General features: G+C 45.1%; 1 protein-coding gene across 1 annotated transcript in view; it reads left to right on the top strand.

Annotated features, from left to right (window-relative positions):
- The first annotated feature begins 1,378 nt into the window (after positions 1–1,378).
- Positions 1,379–19,993, top strand: part of LOC118398931 (exostosin-1b-like) — a 115,227-nt gene continuing 96,612 nt past the window's right edge. Inside the window, exon 1 of the mRNA XM_052471921.1 lies at positions 1,379–3,217. Within this exon, the coding sequence (XP_052327881.1) occupies positions 2,274–3,217 (944 nt within the window). The 5' untranslated portion in view covers positions 1,379–2,273. The remainder of the gene's footprint in view (positions 3,218–19,993) is intronic.

The raw sequence follows: 19,993 nt of genomic DNA, 5'->3' as shown, positions 1-19,993 counted from the left end.
GTGGTACCGGAGCGCCAAGTCTAGGTCCAAAAGGCTCCTTAACAGCTTCTACCCACAAGCCATAAGACTGCTGGACAATTAATCAAATGGCCACCTGGACTATTTGCATTGACACCCCTCCCCACTTGTTTTTACACTGCTGCTACTCGCTGTTTATTATCTTTGCGTATTCACTTTACGCCTACCTACATGTACAAATGACCTCTACTAACCTGTACCCCCACACATATTGACTCAGTACCGGTACCCCCTGTATATAGCCTCATTATTGTTATTTTATTGTTACTTTTTTATAATGTTTTTTTTTACACTTTAGTTTAATTAGTAAATATTTTTTTTAACTACATTTTCTTAAAAGTGCATTGTTGGTTAAGGGCTTGTAAGTAAGCATTTCAATGTAAGGTCTACTACGCCTGTATTCGGCACATGTGACAAATACCCGAACCAGGCGCACCTGGCCTAGGTACAGATCCACACTTCCAAGCTGGAACCAAGCTGGAATGAAGATGAGGAAATATCCAAGCCAGCACAGTATGGTTCAGGTTGGCCCGATAGTGTGACTCAGGCAAATAACATATCAGAGCCAGCATGGTACGGTTCAGGTCAGACTCGGGCACGATAGTGTGACAACGGTAATAGCGAGGCTGGCTAACCCCCATCATTCTGTCTCAGCTCCCAGTCGGTCCCTCTCAGTGGGGACATCTATAATTACCCTCCCACCTCCCTATACTAATTGGTCGATAAAAAACAAGGATGGCCCCTTCACCCAGCCTGAGCGTTGTGCAGAAAATGGCAGCTGTGTGGATTATATGAGGCATGGTGGGACTTCTTCTCGCATGGTGGGTGCTATTAATCTCTGTCATTAGTCATACAGTGCACTTCACTTTGGTTTGTGTGAAAGACCAAACTTTTCCAGATCTCCACCTTTATAGTTTAAAATCAATTATTTTTTATATTTGTGAAAATCTTAATTGAATAGATGCAGTAACACACAGTCTATAGGCCTAAACTTCCACTCACTCCTGATGAACCATCAATTCGTGCGGTGTAAATGTTACCGTAGGGCATTCAACTTTGGTTGCTGTGATTTTGTTTGCACACTTAGAGAGCAACTCTGGTTTTTGGCCACAGTGTCACCTCTACTAATAAAGGAAATTACTTTAAGCGAGTTATTTCAAGACCGTGTATAATCATTACGTGCAATACAATCTGTATAAAATACTTACGCAGAGGTATTCTACATTTTTCGGTATTTTACTCGGGCTTTAAATTATTCGCTGAGAGGGCTCCGGTTGTGAATGGGTGCATTTGAAGCACCGCCTTTTCCGGTGACCAATAATAGACCAATGAGAAACGCGTATGCACAGTGATGGGACGTTACGTCAGCTGCCATCGTGTCGGGATTGGAATGTTACAGAGTAACAATCGAAACATTTGAGCATTTGGTAATTGGACACTAGAATCAAGGAATCCCGTTTTTATAACAATTTCAATGTATTTGCAAAGTCACATGGTAACTGGAAATACTGTTTGAGGTCGTTGCGTCAATTTATTCGTTTAGGCATACGCCTATCTCCGATGAGATTATTTTTGCGTGTATGAGGTCTGTCGGGAGATTAAAACATAAGAGAAATGCAGGGATTCGTGAGGCTACAGTTGCACGGATGAACTGCTCTTGTTCTACGACGGTTTCCTCGTTCGTTCATTGAACCATGGAGTGAAATATCGCCGAATTATACTCCCGAGGCATCTAGATCTAAAAGCCGACCTCACCGAAGGCTTTAAACCACAGACAGCGTGTTAACAAATCTTAACCGTGGGATACATTTTCTGTGTTGGCCAAGGCAGGAAACCACATGAACCCCTGCCGCTACTCTACAGGGGAAAGAGTTGGTAAAACGCTTCGGGCATCTCTAACCGGGCGCAGTTTTACATTTGAATACAGACTGGCTGAATGAAGGAGAGAGAGGGAGAGAGGGGCAAAGGGAGTATATGAATGCTTTTACTTGGTCGAGGGGGATTTTTGTTGCCCAGAGACACTATATTGTGAAATGGACAAACTAGATAGAGAGAGAGAACGCATTTAAAATCGCCCACATGCGCTGGATCAATCTCTGGATTGGGGAACGGAATACGAAGAAGGGGGAAGACGCGAGTTTGAAATCTTTGCAGGCTGGAAGATGGCGGAGCGGTGTAGTTGGAGGTGGTGAGAGCCTAACTTCGGGACACTTCAATTTTATTTGTAAAAAAACTTGCCCCTATTCGTAGGACACATGCAGGCCAAAAAACGATATTTATTCCTGCTCTCCGCCGGTGCATGTCTAGTTCTACTGTTCTACTTTGGAGGGGTACAACTTCCAGCGTCGGGCAGAAACCGGCATGACCGTAGCCACAATGGATATCGCCCAGACCAGCCGTGGCCACACTTCTCTGACCCATTACAACAGTTCATACCTTGGGATCAACTGGACACTGAGGAGTACAACATTCACATATCACCGAGGCAGAAGAGGGACGTTAATACAAGCGTGTACAAAGGCAAAAGATGTCGCATGGATTCGTGCTTTGATTTCTCTGCATGTAAAAATAACGATTTCAAAGTGTATGTCTACCCCCAGCAGAAGGGGGAGAAAATCTCAGAAAGTTACCAGAATATTTTATCGACCGTTGAGGGATCCAGGTTCTACACCACTGACCCGGGACAAGCTTGTCTATTCATCCTGAGCTTGGACACCCTGGACCGGGACTCGCTCTCGCCGCAGTACGTGCACAATCTCAAAACCAAGGTCCAGAACCTTCATCTCTGGAACAACGGCAGGAACCATCTCATATTTAACTTGTACTCTGGGACATGGCCGGACTACACGGAAGACCTAGGTTTCGACATAGGCCAGGCCATGTTGGCCAAGGCCAGCATCAGTACCGAGAATTTCAGGCCCAACTTTGACGTGTCCATCCCGCTGTTCTCCAAGGAGCACCCTAGGACCGGAGGGGACAGGGGGTACCTAAAGTACAACTCCATCCCACCTTTCAGAAAATACATGCTCGTGTTTAAGGGGAAACGATACCTTACAGGTATAGGGTCAGACACGAGGAATGCCTTATATCATGTCCATAATCAGGAGGACGTGGTGCTCCTCACCACCTGCAAACACGGCAAGGATTGGCAGAAACACAAGGACGCACGCTGCGACAAGGACAATGCAGAATATGACAAGTAAGTTATGACGTGTTGACAGATTAAAAAGGACTGTACATGAAAGCTGTTATAAATGTGTTATGTGGGTCATATTACCACTGTAAAAGAAAAGTGGTCACCTTTGTCCTTCTGTACCATTCCAAAACAGGCACCATCGCGCGCCTCCTTGAGGTTCTCGGTTGCGTTCGGCCTGGTGTGTTTTGTGAGCAGATTGTGAACTCATATTTTATTGGCATACAATGCCGTTCTCGGGAACTGAAATGGCTTATATGGTTCTCTTACTGTTCTAGCGTGAACGAAAACCTCGCCAGCCAGTCAATTACGTTTCCGGTTTGAATAAATCACGCTCCACCAATTTAACTGATATTGCAGCCAAACGAGGATATGCACTGACACGTTTTATTTGCTCTATACTTTAAGGGCATAAAGCAATGTGCACTGTAAGAGTGGTGTGGGAGTGTGACCTTGCTATCACACTGCTATAAACTCCACATTATAATGAATTAGTACAACACTTACTTAACCGCCAAATCATGTTTAGTTGGAATAATTTTGTGTAATGCTGTTAATTCAATAAGGCCCAGCCTATTATCAAGTAGGGCTACATCCACAATCATTTTCCTCAGTGTCCATATTAGGTTTGATAGTAGGCTAAGCTTGTGCTTTGCGTGTTATCACTGATTGTGGATACCACAACTGTCTTTGGTTGCAATGATGCCAGAGTAAGTCAAGTCACATTGTAACCATGGTAGGAAACTTTGTCATTGAAGTTTGCACTGAGCGTTGCCGAGAGTGAGACTGGTTTATTTTAGGCCGAGTTGCCTCCTGATTGAATATCTCTCTAAATCCTCGGTAAACTTGGGATATGTGAACTCAACTTATACTTCTGGCCCGATGTTAGTTCAAATGTTTAGTGAAGGGACATATTGGCTCCCACAGTACTCCATTGAAGACTAAATATTTCCAGTTACTTGTAAAAGCAGGAGAGGGACCATGGCTTGTACTACATCCCAAATGGCACCCTATTCCCTATATAGTGCACTACTTTGTTTTGACCCGGACCAAAAGTAATGCTCAAAATGGGGAATGGGGTGCCATTTGGGGGACACAAGCTCTATGGGCTTAGTTTGGTCAAAGGGAAGTCTAACTTGAACATAACTTTTCATTGACTGACTGAAACTCAATGAGACCAGAACACACTGCCCTATGACACAGCGCCATTTCCAAATATGCTGCAACACCACCCTCACAAGTAAGTGCTTGTCCATTTGTCATCCCTCTCCTCTCTATCTCCCCGTGCCATCTGCTCTTCTCCCAGAGAGATGTCTTTGGCTCATGTCACCTGGAGAAATGTGTCATCCGTTATCTGGATTCCAGGCATCCCTCCCTCGACTGCTCACCTTTCCTTTGGCCCGGTTAGCACCGACATGGCTTGGCCCGGTTAGCACCGACATGGCTTGGCCCGGTTAGCACCGCCATGGCTTGGCCCGGTTAGCACCGCCATGTCTTGGCCCGGTTAGCACCGCCATGTCTTGGCCCGGTTAGCACCGACATGGCTTGGCCCGGTTAGCACCGACATGGCTTGGCCCGGTTAGCACCGACATGGCTTGGCCCGGTTAGCACCGACATGGCTTGGCCCGGTTAGCACCGACATGGCTTGGCCCGGTTAGCACCGACATGGCTTGGCCCGGTTAGCACCGACATGGCTTGGCCCGGTTAGCACCGACATGGCTTGGCCCGGTTAGCACCGACATGGCTTGGCCCGGTTAGCACCGACATGGCTTGGCCCCGGTTAACACCGACATGGCTTGGCCCCGGTTAACACCGACATGGCTTGGCCCCGGTTAACACCGACATGGCTTGGCCCCGGTTAACACCGACATGGCTTGGCCCCGGTTAACACCGACATGGCTTGGCCCGGGCCAGTGTGTACTCTGTGCGCTGCGTTCACAGCCAGGGAGTCTCTCACAGTTAGAAGCGATGGTGAGAATGCTGGAATGCACACACGTGTTGGAACAGCTGTTTGGGGTAATGAGTGAACGGTGCCAAGGTGAAAACACTGCAGCATACCTGGATGCATTTCACTGCACTTTGGCTTCGGGATGGAAACCGTATCAACTGTGACCCTCTCCTTGGTCCTGTGGGGCTCAGTTTCTAAGAGCGTGGTACTAGCAACGCCGGGGTTGTGGGTTCGATTCCCCTATGGGGTCACGCATACTAAAATGTAGCCTAGGCACTCATTATAATTTAAGTCACTCTAGATAAAAGCGCCTGGTAAATGGCATTTTTATTTATATATATTCTCGATTCTGTCCATGGAACTGTTTCCACATGGTGCCCCCCACCCCCCTTTCCCATCATGACCTTTCCGCCTCTAAAAGGAATGTGGCAGGAGCAGTGGATATTGGAAGGCTGTTAAACACAGGCAGTGCCTGGTAGCCCTGGACACTAAAGCTTAGACACACAGACACACACACACACACACGCGCACAATTAATTTTCTGAGAGTTGCAATCACTTCCATTCTGAATCACTGGTTCCACTTCCATCCATGGGCAAGCATCAATAATAGATGCCATTCATTGATCCATTATCCAATGAGCTTTATGAGCTGCTGACTATAGAGTCTGGGACAGTCAGGAGGGGGGCTATTCAATGACAAATTACAAGCCATTCAATACTTTGGTTCATCACAATCCTATCTGCTGCCCATGTGTTTATGTGCTGTTAGTTATAGCATGCCATGGGCTATATCCGAGGACTCTATATCATGAACTAGTTTATCTGTCCCAACTTTCCAAACCGTCTCCTCTCTGTGTGTTTTGGCGACGTCTGTGTATTGCTTGTTTGCTCCTCCTCCACGAGTTACCCAGACGGCTGGATCAGGGACCCCCCACCCCATTTAATAGTTAACCAGGTCTGTCGGCCAGTATTGACTTTGTACTTTAGCCTCTTCACTTCAGGCCTCCACTTCTCAAGGTCACTCCAGGGACTCCTCCACTCAGTTGAATGGGGAGTCTGTGTGTATGTGGGATTGCACTGTACGTGTATAAGAGTTGGCCAGTGTGTGTGTATATTCACATTTTTTTTTGGGGGGGGGGGGTTAGATTGTAGCTTCCATCAATTCCAATCCCCCATATATTTTTGGGTGAATATGCATATTGTTTTTATTCTTATATATTTTCCTTATTTCCCCCTAAAGCTTCCACCAATTGGAGTAAATGCCCAGTATACATAGAATATACATTTTACAGACACAGTACATCCCATCTTTGAAGACCATCCAGTTTTGATTCCTGTTTGCCTTATTTTCCACTGTGCTGTGACATTTCGCACAAATTATGAACCTTTCTATTGTCATACTGAAATAAAATAAATGCAACAATTTCAAAGATTTGACTAAGTTACAGTTCATATGAGGAAATCGGTCAAATGAAATAAATGAATCTCGTCACAGTATCTGCGTGCATTCAAGTTGCCATTGATAAAATGCAATTGTGTCTTGTCGCTTATGCCTACCCATACCATAACCCCAACGCCACCATGAGGCACTCTGTTCACAACGTTGACATCAGCAAACCGCTCGCCCACACGACGCCATACACGTGGTCTGTGGTATGAGGCCGATTTGGACATACTGCCAAATTCACAAAAATGTTGCTGAAGGCGGCTTATTATCTGGCAACCGCTCTGGTGGACATTCCTGCGGTCAGCGTGCAAATTGCATTCTCACTCTACTTCAGACATCTGTGGGATTGTGTTCTGACAAAATTGCACATTTTAGAGTGGCCTTTTATTGTCCCCAACAATAATGATTGTAATGATCATGTGGTTTAATCAGCTTCTTGATATGTCACACCTGTCAGGTGGATGGATTATCTTGGCAAAGAAGAATTGCTTACTAACATGGATGTAAATGAATCTGTGCACATTTTTTGAACAAAATCTGATTTTTGTTCTTTGATGCAGGGCTGACAAAACAAGTGCACGCATGCATATATATATATACTGAGATCATGTGACACTTAGATTGCTCATGGGCATACTTTATTTAACTAATTATGTGACTTCTGAAGGTAATTGTTTGCACCAGATTTGATTTAGGGGCTTCACACCAAAGGGGTGAATACATATTCACACACCACTTTTCCGTTTAGAATTTTTTTGAAACAAGTAATTTTTTTGCACTTCACCAATTTCGCACATTTTGTATGTCCATTACATGAAATCCAAATAAAAATCAATTTAAATTACAGGTTTTAATGCAACAAAATAGGAAAAATGCAAAGGGGGTTGAATACTTTTGCAAGACACTGTAGACTTGAGGTGGCTTCCTTGATCACGCAGGTTGCCAGTCTACGTAATTAATGGGGGGAAAACGCAGAGTGGAATGTTTACCTTTTCTACGCCAATGGCTGGGCGGCGTTCGCGCATATTGGATGCATCTCCGTCTTGTCGTTTGCCATTATTCGACCGCCCGGAGATTGTTCGCCAGGGGAGCCTTCTCCGGCCCCTCTGATAGCGGAGTCGAAGGAGCACAGCAACAGTAGCATGGCAATCAACGATTGTCGCATGTCGTGAGCCGTGAGAGGCAGAGAGAGGATACAAACAACAAATAGTTTTGCCGCCCTGGAGCCTGATCTTCCTGCACCTTCTCCGGGGGTAACTGTGTCTGCAGCTGCTGTGCCTACTCCTTCCCCTTCGCTTTCGAAGTCGACGCCGGCAACCTTCCGTCCCTGCTCTGGATCGAGCGGGGCTTCTCCATCTGTCGGAGGCCTGCACCATCCTGTGAAGCGTGGGAGTAGGCGGATTTCCTCGTCCTTCTCGCCAGCTGTGATTTTGGGCAGTTCCATGGTTAGAAATGTGACTGTTCCTGGTGCTAAAACAATGGCCCATCCTGGAGCTTGAGTAAATGACCTTACTTAGCTGCACCCGAATGTACTATGCCAGGACATGGACATCGATTCTATCGTAGTCAACGTGGGCTTTAATGACGTTACGGGCAGCTCTGAACAGTTAACTGGATTTCAAAGTGCTGATTGACTCTGCTAGACACTAATAAAATACCATATCTGGCCCAGTGTCCTCTTAATCATGGCATTGAACACTTTATCATGATTCTTTGTCTTCACAACTGGCTACATGATTACTGCAGCTCAATGGGTGTAACTTTTGACAATTTTGATACCTTTTGGAAACGACATGTTTTTTTTTTTTTTTTTTTTTCTTCTGAATTTTACCCCTTTTTCTCCCCAATTTCATGGTATCCAATTGTTGTAGTAGCTACTATCTTGTCTCATCGCTACAACTCCCATATGGGCTCGGGAGAGACGAAGGTAGGCCAATTGTGCGTCGCCCCACGGACCTCCCGGTCGGTTACGACAGAGCCTGGGCACGAACCCAGGGATTCTGATGGCACAGCTGGCGCTGCAGTACAGCGCCCTTAACCACTGCGCCACCCGGGAGGCCCTGGAAACGACATGTTTTATAAAGAGGATGTAATCCACCCAAATCGTTTTGGTTTCTGGATCCTTTCACTGGATTATAAGGCTGCGTTGAGACAATAATTTATCAATGACCCCAGCTCAGTTAATCCCTACCATTTCTGGCGTTGAGTCATCATGGTTTAGCAAATGTACATTATACCAGTGGCATTGGTAGACACAATGTAAGTAACCTAATTTATGTCCCACTAACTGCCCTGAATACCTCTGCTGAGCCTACAGTTATTGTATGCGGCAATCATGTCCCTATGAACCAGATTTATGCTGTTAGCACTGAAGCGGTGTGACCTAATAGGAAGTCCTCTGTGTTCAGCTCACCCTGCACTAACATAAATAATATGAGAATATCTACTTCTGCTAAGCTTTCCAGTAAAGCAATGAAAACAATCAATCCCAGAAAAGTGCTCAAAATAGCCCACGTTAACGTAAGAGCTTAAGAAACAAGGTTCATGAAATAACTTTCTAGTAATAGATGGCATTCATATTCTGACTTGCTGAAACTCACTCAATACCTTTTGATGTAGTGGTAGCAATACAAGGTTTTAACATTTTACAGAAATGCCAGTGGTGGAGGTGTTGCTGTTTATATTCAGAACCACATTCCTGTAAAGATTAGAGAGTATCTCATGTTAAATACTGTTGAAGTAAAATGACTACGGTTCATCTGCCTCACCTAAAGCCCATTCTTGTGGGAAGCTGCTATAGACTAAGTGCTAACAGTCAGTATCTGGATAACGTGTGAAATGCTTGATAATTTATGTGATCGCAACAGATATCACATGCGCTGCATACAACCGGTACAGCCGAATACAATCTTACAGTGAAATGCTTACTTTACGAGCCCTTAACCAACAATGCGGTTTTAAGAAAAATACCCCGCCGAAAAGAAATACAAGTATCAAATAATTAAAGAGCAGCAGTAAAATAACAATATCAAGGCTATATACAAGGTGTACGTACTGGTGCTGGGGCACCGGTTAAATCAAATCAACGTTTTTTTGTCACGTGCGCCGAATACAGTGAAATGCTTACTTACAGGCTCTAACCAACCGTGCAAAAAAGCTACATACAGGCATCGGTAAGTCGTGCTGATTGAGGTAGTATGTACATGTAGATATGGTTAAAGTGACTATGCATATATGATGAACAGAGAGTAGCAGTAGCGTAATTGAGTCGAGTTAATATATGCATGTGGGTAGAGTTATGCATAGCTAATAATAGAGTAGCAGCCGTGTAAAAGAGGTTGGGGGGACAATGCAAATAGTCTGGCTAGCCATTTGATTAGCTGTTCAGTAGTCTTATGGCTTGGGGGTTTAGAAGCCTCTTGGACCTATAATTGGTGCTCCGGTACCACTTGCCGTGCGGTAGCAGAGAGTACAGTCTATGACTAGGGTGGCTGGTATCTTTGCCAATTTTTAGGGCCTTCCTCTAACACCGCCTAGTATAGAGGTCCTAGATGGCAGGAAGCTTGGCCCCGGTGATGGACTGGGCCGTACGCACTACCCTCTAGTGCCTTGCGGTCGGAGGCCGGGCCATTGCCGTACCAGGCAGTGATGCAGTGATGCAACCATGCTCTCGATGGTGCAGCTGTAGAACCTTTTGAGGATCTGAGGATCCATGCAAAATCTTTTCAGTCTCCTGAGGGCGGATAGGCTTTGTCGTGCCCTCTTCACAACTTGTGGGTGATGTAGACACCAAGGAACTTGAAGCTCTCAACCTGCTCCACTACAGCCCCGTCGATGAGAATGAGGGCGTGCTCGGGCCTCCATTTCCTGTAGTCCAAAATCAACAGCATAGGAATGAAATCATGAACATGTATTGATCACTAATGATTACTAATGCTGCAGAAATGTGCTTGAAAGCAGTATCCATTGGATGTAGTGATTGCAATATAGTAGCCATATCTAGGAAAACCTAAGTTCCAAAGGCTGGGCCTAATATAGTATATAAGAGGTCATACAATACGTTTTGTAGTGACTCCTATGTTGATGTAAAGAATATTTGTTGGTCCGTGGTGTGTAATGAGGAGCAACCAGACACTGCACTTGACACTTATGAAATTGCTTATCCCAGCTACTAACAAGCATGCACCCAATTGACTGTAAAAACGGTTAAATCCTCATGGATTGATGAGGAATTTAAGAATTGTATGGTTGAGAGGGATGAGGCAAAAGGAATGGCAAATAAGTCTAGCTGAACAACCTGGCAAAAGTACTGCAAATTGAGAAAACATGTGACTTAACTGAATAAAAAGAAAAAACTACACTATGAAACAAATATAAATTACATAAGGATTGATAGTAAAAAGCTTTGGAGCACCTTTTTAATGAAATTTTGGGAGAAGGCAAACTCCGTTCTATCATTCATTGAATCGGATGGCTCTTTCATCACAAGCAACTGATATTGCCAACTACTTTTAATGTTTTTTTTTTTCATTGGCAAGATTAGCAAACTTTCATTGGCAAGATTAGAAACAAAATCTGACATTACACATTGTCTATCAACAATGACAAGCTACCGGGGTCTGACAGCTTGGATGGAAAATTACTGAGGATAATTGCGGATGATATTGCCCACTCCTATTTGTCATATCTTTAATTTCAGCCTACTAGAAAGTGTGTGCCCTCGGGCCTGGAGGGAAGCAAAAGTCATTCCGCTACCTAAGAATAGTAAAGCCCCCCTGGTCGGCTATTTGAGCCAGTAAATCAGCCTGTAAAGCCAGTGTGTCTATGTATGCGGATGACTCAACACTATACACCTCAGCTACTACAGTGACTGTAATGACTGCAACACTTAACAAAGAGCTGCAGTTTGTTTCAGAATGGGTGGCAAGGAATAAGTTAGTCCTAAATATTTCAAACTAAAGGCATTGTATTTGGGACAAATCATTCACTAAACCCTAAATCTTGTAATAAATCATGTGGAAATTGAGAAAGTTGAGGTGACTAAATTGCTTGGAGTGACCCTGGATTGTGACCTGCCATGGTCAAAACATATTGATACAACAGTAGCTAAGATGGTGAGAAGTCTGTCCATAATAAAGCGCTACTCTGCCTTCCTGACACCACTATCAACAAAGCAGGTCCTACAGGCTCTAGTTTTGTTGCACCTTGACTACTGTTCAGTCGTGTGGTCAGGTGCCACAAAGAGGGACTTGCGATTGGCTCAGAACAGGGCAGCACGGCTGACCCTTGGATATCCACAGAGAGAGTAAATGTTAATATGCATGTCAATCTCTCCTGGCTCAAAGTGGAGGAGAGATTGACTTCGTCACTACTTGCGGGGGGGGGGGTCATGCTTCCTGGGTCGCCGTTTTGTTTTCTCTTGTCATATTAATACATCATGAATATTTCATCGTCCTCTCACTTAAATAAAGCGCTGGGCCATGATCGCGCCAAAATATAATTAATTATAATTATCGTGGAATGCTAGTTTGCCTCAATTAGCGCGGTTTCATTGTTTCTGGGGAAGATGTAGTCGAGCCTACACTGGCATGGTTGTTTTTATCTTCTGTCAATCTCGCCTCTTTCTCGCTGCGTTTATGTACCTTTTTATTTTAAGTCCGTGGAATTGTGTTCTAGTTATTCGCACCTCATGCAGAGTGCTTGTCTTGTCGGATGCTAGTGAGACAGCTGTGACCTTCTGAGACGAGGAGACATGGTGTAGCATTGGTGCTCTTTCTGATTGTGAGAGCAACATGGCCTTCTCTTCCTTCCTAGCAGTCGCAGATGTCGAGGTCGTGGTCATAATGCTTGGTGCTTGCTTCAGTTTCAGTGTGGCGCTTGCTCCTGATCATGCTGATAGGTCTGTGGTTTTAGCTATCTCCTGTTGGGGGTTGGGTGGGGTGTGTGCACCGGTGAGAGGATGGGTCATGACCTCTCTGTGTGTGTGCCTGGCTGGGTGATGAAGGTGAGCCTGCTCTTAGTGACCTACAGTCACCAGAGGGATTGCCATGATGACGTGGCTGCTGGCTGGTCTGTGGTAGCTGAGAGACCAAGCTGGACGAGACTGACCGACCTGAGGCTTTACTAGCTCAGTCCCAGTACAGCAATCTACACTTGGCTAGTGGTGGAGAGGGAGTGATCAGTTGGGAGTGTTTCACCCAGAATGAAAAATTGATTGCTGCAAGGTGAAAAAAACGAAAGTATTTTCATCCTGGACTGTCATGGAATGCTTGAGGCATGAATGAGTAAGTGGGAAGGGTACAGTTGGTGAAAGCCTCTCTCTCGCTCTCTCTCTCTCGCTGTCTCGCTCACTGTCTCTCTCGCTCTTAAAGTGATGAGTTAGGCAGGTAAGTTCACATGCTCAGTTTAGAAGGTACTACGGAAGCAAGTGAGACAGCTGGTTGGCTCTTTGAAGTCAATTGAGTGAGACGGGTAGCTGACTGGTTCCATGTAAAAAATGAATGAGACAGGCGTGTGATTGGTTGCCCATTACAATTTTGCTCGGAGGCGGTAGGAAGACATTGCATCTACATTATGGAAGCAGAATAATTTTTTTGTTGTTGTTCTGACATCTGTCTCGTTTAGTGGATGGAAAAGCCTTACGTCTTGGTATTCTCTACTATGTGGCACGGACGATTTACTTTTAATTCTCATTCTTCTGGGATCATATTTTCCTCAATCTTTCACCACCTCGGGCTGTTAATCTCGGTTTGTAGCCTACATAGCCAACATTCTAAAGCACAGCCCACTTTTTTTGTTTGTTTCTCTGGGTGTCTCTTGACTGTAATTGCTTGGAATTAGATTTAGCTTACTTTACGAATCCATTCACAACTGATGAAGCCTGTGGGTCATCGGTGTCATTTTTCCCCCCATAAGGCACTTCCTGTAATCTGTTGTTTTATTGTCTTCTGGGGAGCTCCCACTGTTAGGCTGCTCAAAGTAGCCCAGTTGGCACAGGCTTTACGGTCGCTGTGAATATGCTGTGGTTGCATGCTTGTTATCCTGTTCCCGCCTCCAGACAATATTTTGTTGTTACAGCCTGCATTTTAAAACGGATTAAATGGAGATTTTGTGTCACTGGCCTACACATACTAAACCATAATGTCAAAGTGGAATTATGTTTTTTGCTATTTTTTTACAATACCCCATAATGACAACGCAAATGACAAAGTTCAATCTTGGTTTCATCAGACCAGAGAATGTTGTTTCTCATGGTCTGAGAGTCTTTTAGATGCATTTTGGCAAACTCCAAGCGGGCTGTCATGTGCCTTTTACAAATGTGTGGCTTCCAACTGGCCACTACCATAAAGGTCTGATTGGTGGAGTGCTGCAGAGATGGTTGTCCTTCTGGAAGTTTCTCCCATCTCCACAGAGGAACTCTAGAGCTCTGTCAGAGGGACCATCGGGTTCTTGGTCACCTCCCTGATCAAGCCAGCTCTAGGAAGAGTCTTGGTGGTTCCAAACTTCTTCCATTTAAGAAGGATGGAGTCCACTGTGTTCTTGGGGACCTTCAATGCTGCATAATTTTTGGTACCCTTCCTCAGATCTGTGCCTCAACACAATCATGTCTCGGAGCACTACGGACAGTTCCTTCAACCTCATGGCTTGGTTTTTGCTCTGACATGCACTGTCAACTGTTGGACCTTATGTAGGCAGGTGTGTGCCTTTCCAAATCAAGTTCAATCAATTGAATTTACCACAGGTGGACTCCAATAAAGTTGTAGCAATATCTCAAGGATGATCAATGTAAGTCGCTCTGGATAAGAGCGTCTGCTAAATGACTTAAATGTAAATGTAATGTAAATTAAATTGATTGAACTTGATTTGGAAAGGCACACACCTGCCTACATAAGGTCCAACAGTTGACAGTGCATGTCAGAGCAGAAACCAAGCCATGAGGTTGAAGGAACTGTCTGTAGAGTTCCTCTGTAAGGTCCCTCAGTCGAGCAAGGCATTTCAAATACAGATTCAACCGCAAAGACCAAGGAGGTTTTCCAATGCCTCACATAGAAGGGCACCAATTGGTAGACTGGTAAGAACTTAAGCAGACATTGAATATCCCTTTGAGAATGGTGAAGTTATTAGTTACACTTTGGGTGGTGTATCAATACAGGCGCCCTTCCTAACTCGTGTGCCGGAGAGGAAGGAAATCACTCAGGGATTTCACCATGAGGCCAATGGTGACTTTAAAACAGAGTTTAATGCCTGTGATGGGAGCGAACTGAGGATGGTCAACAACTCCGACACACATCGCTGAGTACCACTCTTCATATTATCAGGCATGGTGGTGGATGCATCATGTTATGGGTATGCTTGTCATTGGCAAGGACTAGGGAGTTTATGAAAAGAGCTAAGCACAGGGAAAATCCTAGAGTAAAACCTGGTTCAGGCTGCTTTCCAACAGACACTGGGAGACAAATTCACCTTTCAGCAGGACACTAACCTTAAACACAAGGCCAAATATACACTGGAGTTGCTTACCACTGGAGTTGCTTACCGCCTGGGGCGGCAGGGTAGCCTAGTGGTTAGAGCGTTGGACTAGTAACCGGAAGGTTACTAAGTTCAATCCCCCGAGCTGACAAGGTACAAATCTGTCGTTCTGCCCCTGAACAGGCAGTTAATCCACTGAAATAATTTGTTCTTAACTGACTTGCCTAGTTAAATAAAGGAAAAATGTAAAAACCAAGACAACATGCCCCTGAGTGGCCTAGTTACAGTTTTGACTTAAATCAACTTGAAAATCTATGGTGAGTCTTAAATGGCTGTCTAGCAATGATCAACAACCAACTCAACAGAGCTTGAAGAATTTTAAAACGGTGATTCTAAAGGTGATTCTATCATATCTTGACTCAGGGGTGTGAATACTTATTATGAGGTATTGTGTGTAGATTGGTGAGAGATCTATTTAATCCATTTAGAAATCGGGTTGTAACACAACAATTGTGTTATAAGTCGAAGGGTATGAATACTTTCTGAAGGCACTGTACGTGGACTCTATGGTTCTACCGAGTTCTGTGCAGAACCCTAAATATAACACAAAAATGGCCTCCATCTGCTTGCTGTGGAAAACAGTGAGAAAGAAATGGTGGAGGACAAAATGAAAAGATTGCATTGGATAAAGCTATCACAGTGAATACATATCTTGGCAGGAGGGACCCTTGTTATCTGGGCATTTCTAAAATATTCAGGCTTACACGTGACAGGGGGATAGTAGGCTAGGAGAAAGTGCTGGGGGGGGAGCTATGAAGTATGACTGGGATGCTGATTCATTTGGCTGTCTAGAAGTTAGCATGCCATACGGCTGTGTCACTCACTTCACTGCTCTTAGCTTGAGTGTTTTTCTTTATGGTAGTAGAGGTTTATAAAGTTATGCTAATCTAGCTAGCACCTTGACAAGACTGTCCTGGAGTGGGCCATGGAGGACTTTTTTTATTTTTCACCTTTTATTTAACTAGGCAAGTCAGTTAAGAAGAAATTCTTATTTACAATGGGGGCCTACCCCGGCCAAACCCAAATGGCAGATTTTATGGCCCCGGGAACAATTTAACAACTCCTCAGGCCTGTACTTCAATGGAACGACAGGTTGTTTACGTCACATGCTGTCCTCAATACACTGACCTCATTTACGTCTCACCACCACGAGAGCAAAAACAAACACTTCTCTCCACTGTATTGATATTCAAATAGTAATTTGCAACAGGGCGAAAGGGGTGTTACTTCAGTGACTGACGACGCCTTTTTCAAGCGTGTCAACGTGCTTGGGAGACAGTAGGGGCCTGGCCATCCAGTGTTTTATTGAAGTGGCGGCAGAGGGTCGGATGGCTTGCACACCTCGTTCATGCTGTATGCGTTAGTTGGACTTCCCCTCTGTGGGTGTAAAAGCTTGGCTGCCCTAGGCACTCAGAGGGGCCCTTTTGTGTTAACGTTTTCTCTGGCTCTTTAGCCGCTGCCTGGTGCCTTGACACCACAGCCCCCAAACAACCCCCCGATCTCTCCTCTTAGCCAATCATTACCCAAGGCTGCTGTCTCGTCTCTTTTGTTTTGTTGTTGCTTTTGAACCCTAGATGCTGGCAACAATGGCTGCTGAGACAGTTGAGAGACCCCTAATTTGTCGGATTCCATTGCACTTCACGGATCACCGGTCAAGCCAACACTGAGGGGGTGAAGGGCTTGGGGTGGAGGTAGGGGTCCTAGCGAGGAGACTGTATGCCAAAGCATGGATGGGGACTTGGTTATCAGGGCAGTTTTTCATTTGCAGTTAGTTTTTTTCCTGCTGTCTCTCATCTATTTATTCATGATTTCCTAAAGGGCCTCCCTTTCAGATAAGGGAAAGGGGTGCATGTTTGGTTGTGGAGAAGGTAGGACAAGGTGCAGCTGGTGGTACTATTGTACTCAGCAAATGCTCCCCCCGAACTAAAATGGGAATGTATAAGAAAAAGGCATTTTAAATTATGCTATAGCTCCGCAAGCTAAATGTGCTATACAAATGGAATGGGTGAAAAGCACGATGAAAATTCTATGAAACCTTTGCCTGCAAAGTTGAATGAGTCTGGCTTGGCCATTTGCCAGTTAGTGCAAACGCAGTAGTAAGCTATAGGCCTACATAGGTACGGAATGAAGCCATTTCTTCCGTTTAGGATTCTTTGTGAAAGTCGTTTCACAAGTTGCATTTCTGACCTGTGAGTCATAGGTGGTCCACAGCCTAAGAGGACAGTTTCCTACAAGCTAAGCTCAGTTTTTAGTTGTTGTGGTGGTTTGTCATCTGTCAGGAGGCGGAAGGCCATGATTCTTTTTCTGCAGTCGCTGTACGGTGTTTTGAACCTGCATCCTGGTTTGCGGTGTCTAGCCAACCGCATCCTCGGCATCAAAGCGACTTTAAAAGCGCCCGAGGAGAGCCCTGTGCTGGGAAATTGGAGTTTGCGGTTCTTACTCGCGTTAGCTGCTTGACAGGGGTGTTTATTCTAAGGCTGAAATGTTTATGTTTTTACAGGACAGCTCTTTGTTTTCAAAGCGTCTGCTTTCTTTTCGCGCAGTTCGCTTGCTAGACATAACGTTCCCTCAAGGTGAGAGTGGGGGGGGGGGGGGGGGAAGCAATGTGGTAGGGCCATTGGCACAGTGACACCGGAATGTGACCAGCTATCTTCTGAAGAAGCTGCACGTTTATCTGGGGGTTGCCAGGGCTGGGGATTAGAGAAGCCTTCTAATGCAGCGGTGCACCTTTTTTTTTAAATGCCATTTAGACTCGTAGCAAAACTGTGACTAACCTCCCACCTTTCAAACAGCGTTCATTCCCTGAGTCGGTGTCTCACTTCTTTTGATGCCATTTGAATCCAATCCCAACGTTTTTCATGCATGTTTGTCACCCCTCCACTTGCTTTTTATGTTCATGGGTGTGTGTGTGTGTTAGTATTTGACACACAATCACGCGTAGGAGAGTGTGGAGTGTTTGTGTATCCTGTTTTGGCTCTTGACCTATGGTTTCGTTTTAATATATATTTATCAAGGTATATTTCATGTCAATGTGTTACTGAGGTGAGAGTAAATTCTCCTGCCTCGGAGTAGGTACAGTGCATTCAAAAAGTATTCAGGTCCCTTGACTATTTCCACATTTTTGTTACTTTACACCTTTTATTCTGAGGGGTTGGGTTAAATGTGGAACACACATTTCAGTTGAATGCACTCAGTTGGACAACTGACTAGGTATCCCCCTTTCTGTTTTTATTCTAAAATGTGAACTCCAAGTGGGCTGTCATGTGCCTTTTACTGAGGAGTGGCTTCCGTCTGGCCACTGCCATAAAGGCCTAATTGGTGGAGTGCTGCAGAGATGGTTGTCCTGGAAGGATCTCCCATCTCCACAGAGGAACTCTAGAGCTCCTTCAGTGACAACCGGGTTCTTGGTCACTTCGCTCACCAAGGCCCTTCTCCCCTGATTGCTCAGTTTGGCTGGCGGCCAGCTCGGTGTTTCCAAACGTCTTCCATTTTATGAATGATGGAGGTCACAGTGTTCTTGGGTACCTTCAATTCTGCAGATTTCTTTGATGTCCTTCCCCAGATCTGTGCCTCGACTCAATCCTGCCTCGGGAGTTCTATGGACAATTCCCTTGACCTTGTGGCTTGGTTTTTGTTCTGGCATGCACTGTCAACTGTGGGACCTTATATAGACAGGTGTGCCTTTTCAAATCATGTCCAATCAATTGATTTTACCACAGGGGGACTCTCACACATGATCAATGGAAACAGGATGCACCTGAGCTCAATTTTGAATCTCATAGCAAAGGGTCTGAATACTTTTTTAATAAGGTGTTTGTTTTTTAATTTTTAATACATTGGCAAAAATGTCTAAACACCCATTTTCACTTTATCATAGGGTATTTTGTGTAGTTTGCATATTTTAAAATCAATTTTAGAATAAGGCTGTAACGTAGGCACTGTATGTGTGCAGAGAAGGAAGCATATTTTATCCCCCCACCAAATGGGCAGGTCTGTGGTTCTTGGTGTATCTTGTGACCAGGCCACATATTTGCACCAGTAAACACACACTGAGAGGAGTAGACTTTTAAATTTATTTTTAAAAAATTAACCCCTTTTTTTTCTCCAATTTCGTGGTATCCAATTGGTAGTAGTTACAGTCTTGTCTCATCGCAACAACTCCCATACAGATTCGGGAGAGGCGAAGGTCGAGAGCCATGCGTCCTCCGAAACACAACCCAACCAAGCTGCACTGCTTCTTGACACAACACACATCCAACCCGAAAGCCAGCCGCACCAATGTGTCGGAGGAAACACCGTACACCTGGCGACCTGGTCAGCGTGCACTGCGCCTGGCCCGCCACAGGAGTCGCTAGTGCGCGATGAGACCAGAACATCCCTCCCTAACCCGGACGACGCTGGGTCAATTGTGCGTCGCCCCATGGACCTCCCAGTCGCGGCCGGCTGCGACAGAGCCTGGGCTCGAACCCAGAATCTCTGGTGGCACAGCCTTATACCACTGCACCACCCGGAAGGCCTGAGAGGAGTAGACTTAAACAGAGCCTGAGAGAGCACTGTCATTCGGCTAGCCTATATGAGCCGTAGTCTGATTGGTGTGTGTTGTAGTCAGAAAGCATGTGCGGTTAGTGTTTGTTTAGTTTCAGATGGTTGGGGTTTGCACTCTCTCTGGCCGAGTCTGTCCATTGCGCAGTTAGAGGAGAGATTATGCTGTTTTAGCAGCCTAAGCAAGCATGTACTAGGTTTGCCCTGTCGTCTGGGCAGTATGTGTACAGTACAGTGTGTATCCTCTGGCCTAAGTTGTACTGAATCAGTAGTGCGTTCCAGACTCCTCCTCCCCCTGTGGGTTATTCTTTAGT

The sequence above is a fragment of the Oncorhynchus keta genome, chromosome 20, assembly GCF_023373465.1.
Source record: "Oncorhynchus keta strain PuntledgeMale-10-30-2019 chromosome 20, Oket_V2, whole genome shotgun sequence".
In the NCBI taxonomy this organism is placed as follows: domain Eukaryota; kingdom Metazoa; phylum Chordata; class Actinopteri; order Salmoniformes; family Salmonidae; genus Oncorhynchus; species Oncorhynchus keta.
Note: the sequence above shows the minus strand (reverse complement) of the source record. Positions and strands in the feature narration are given on the sequence as shown.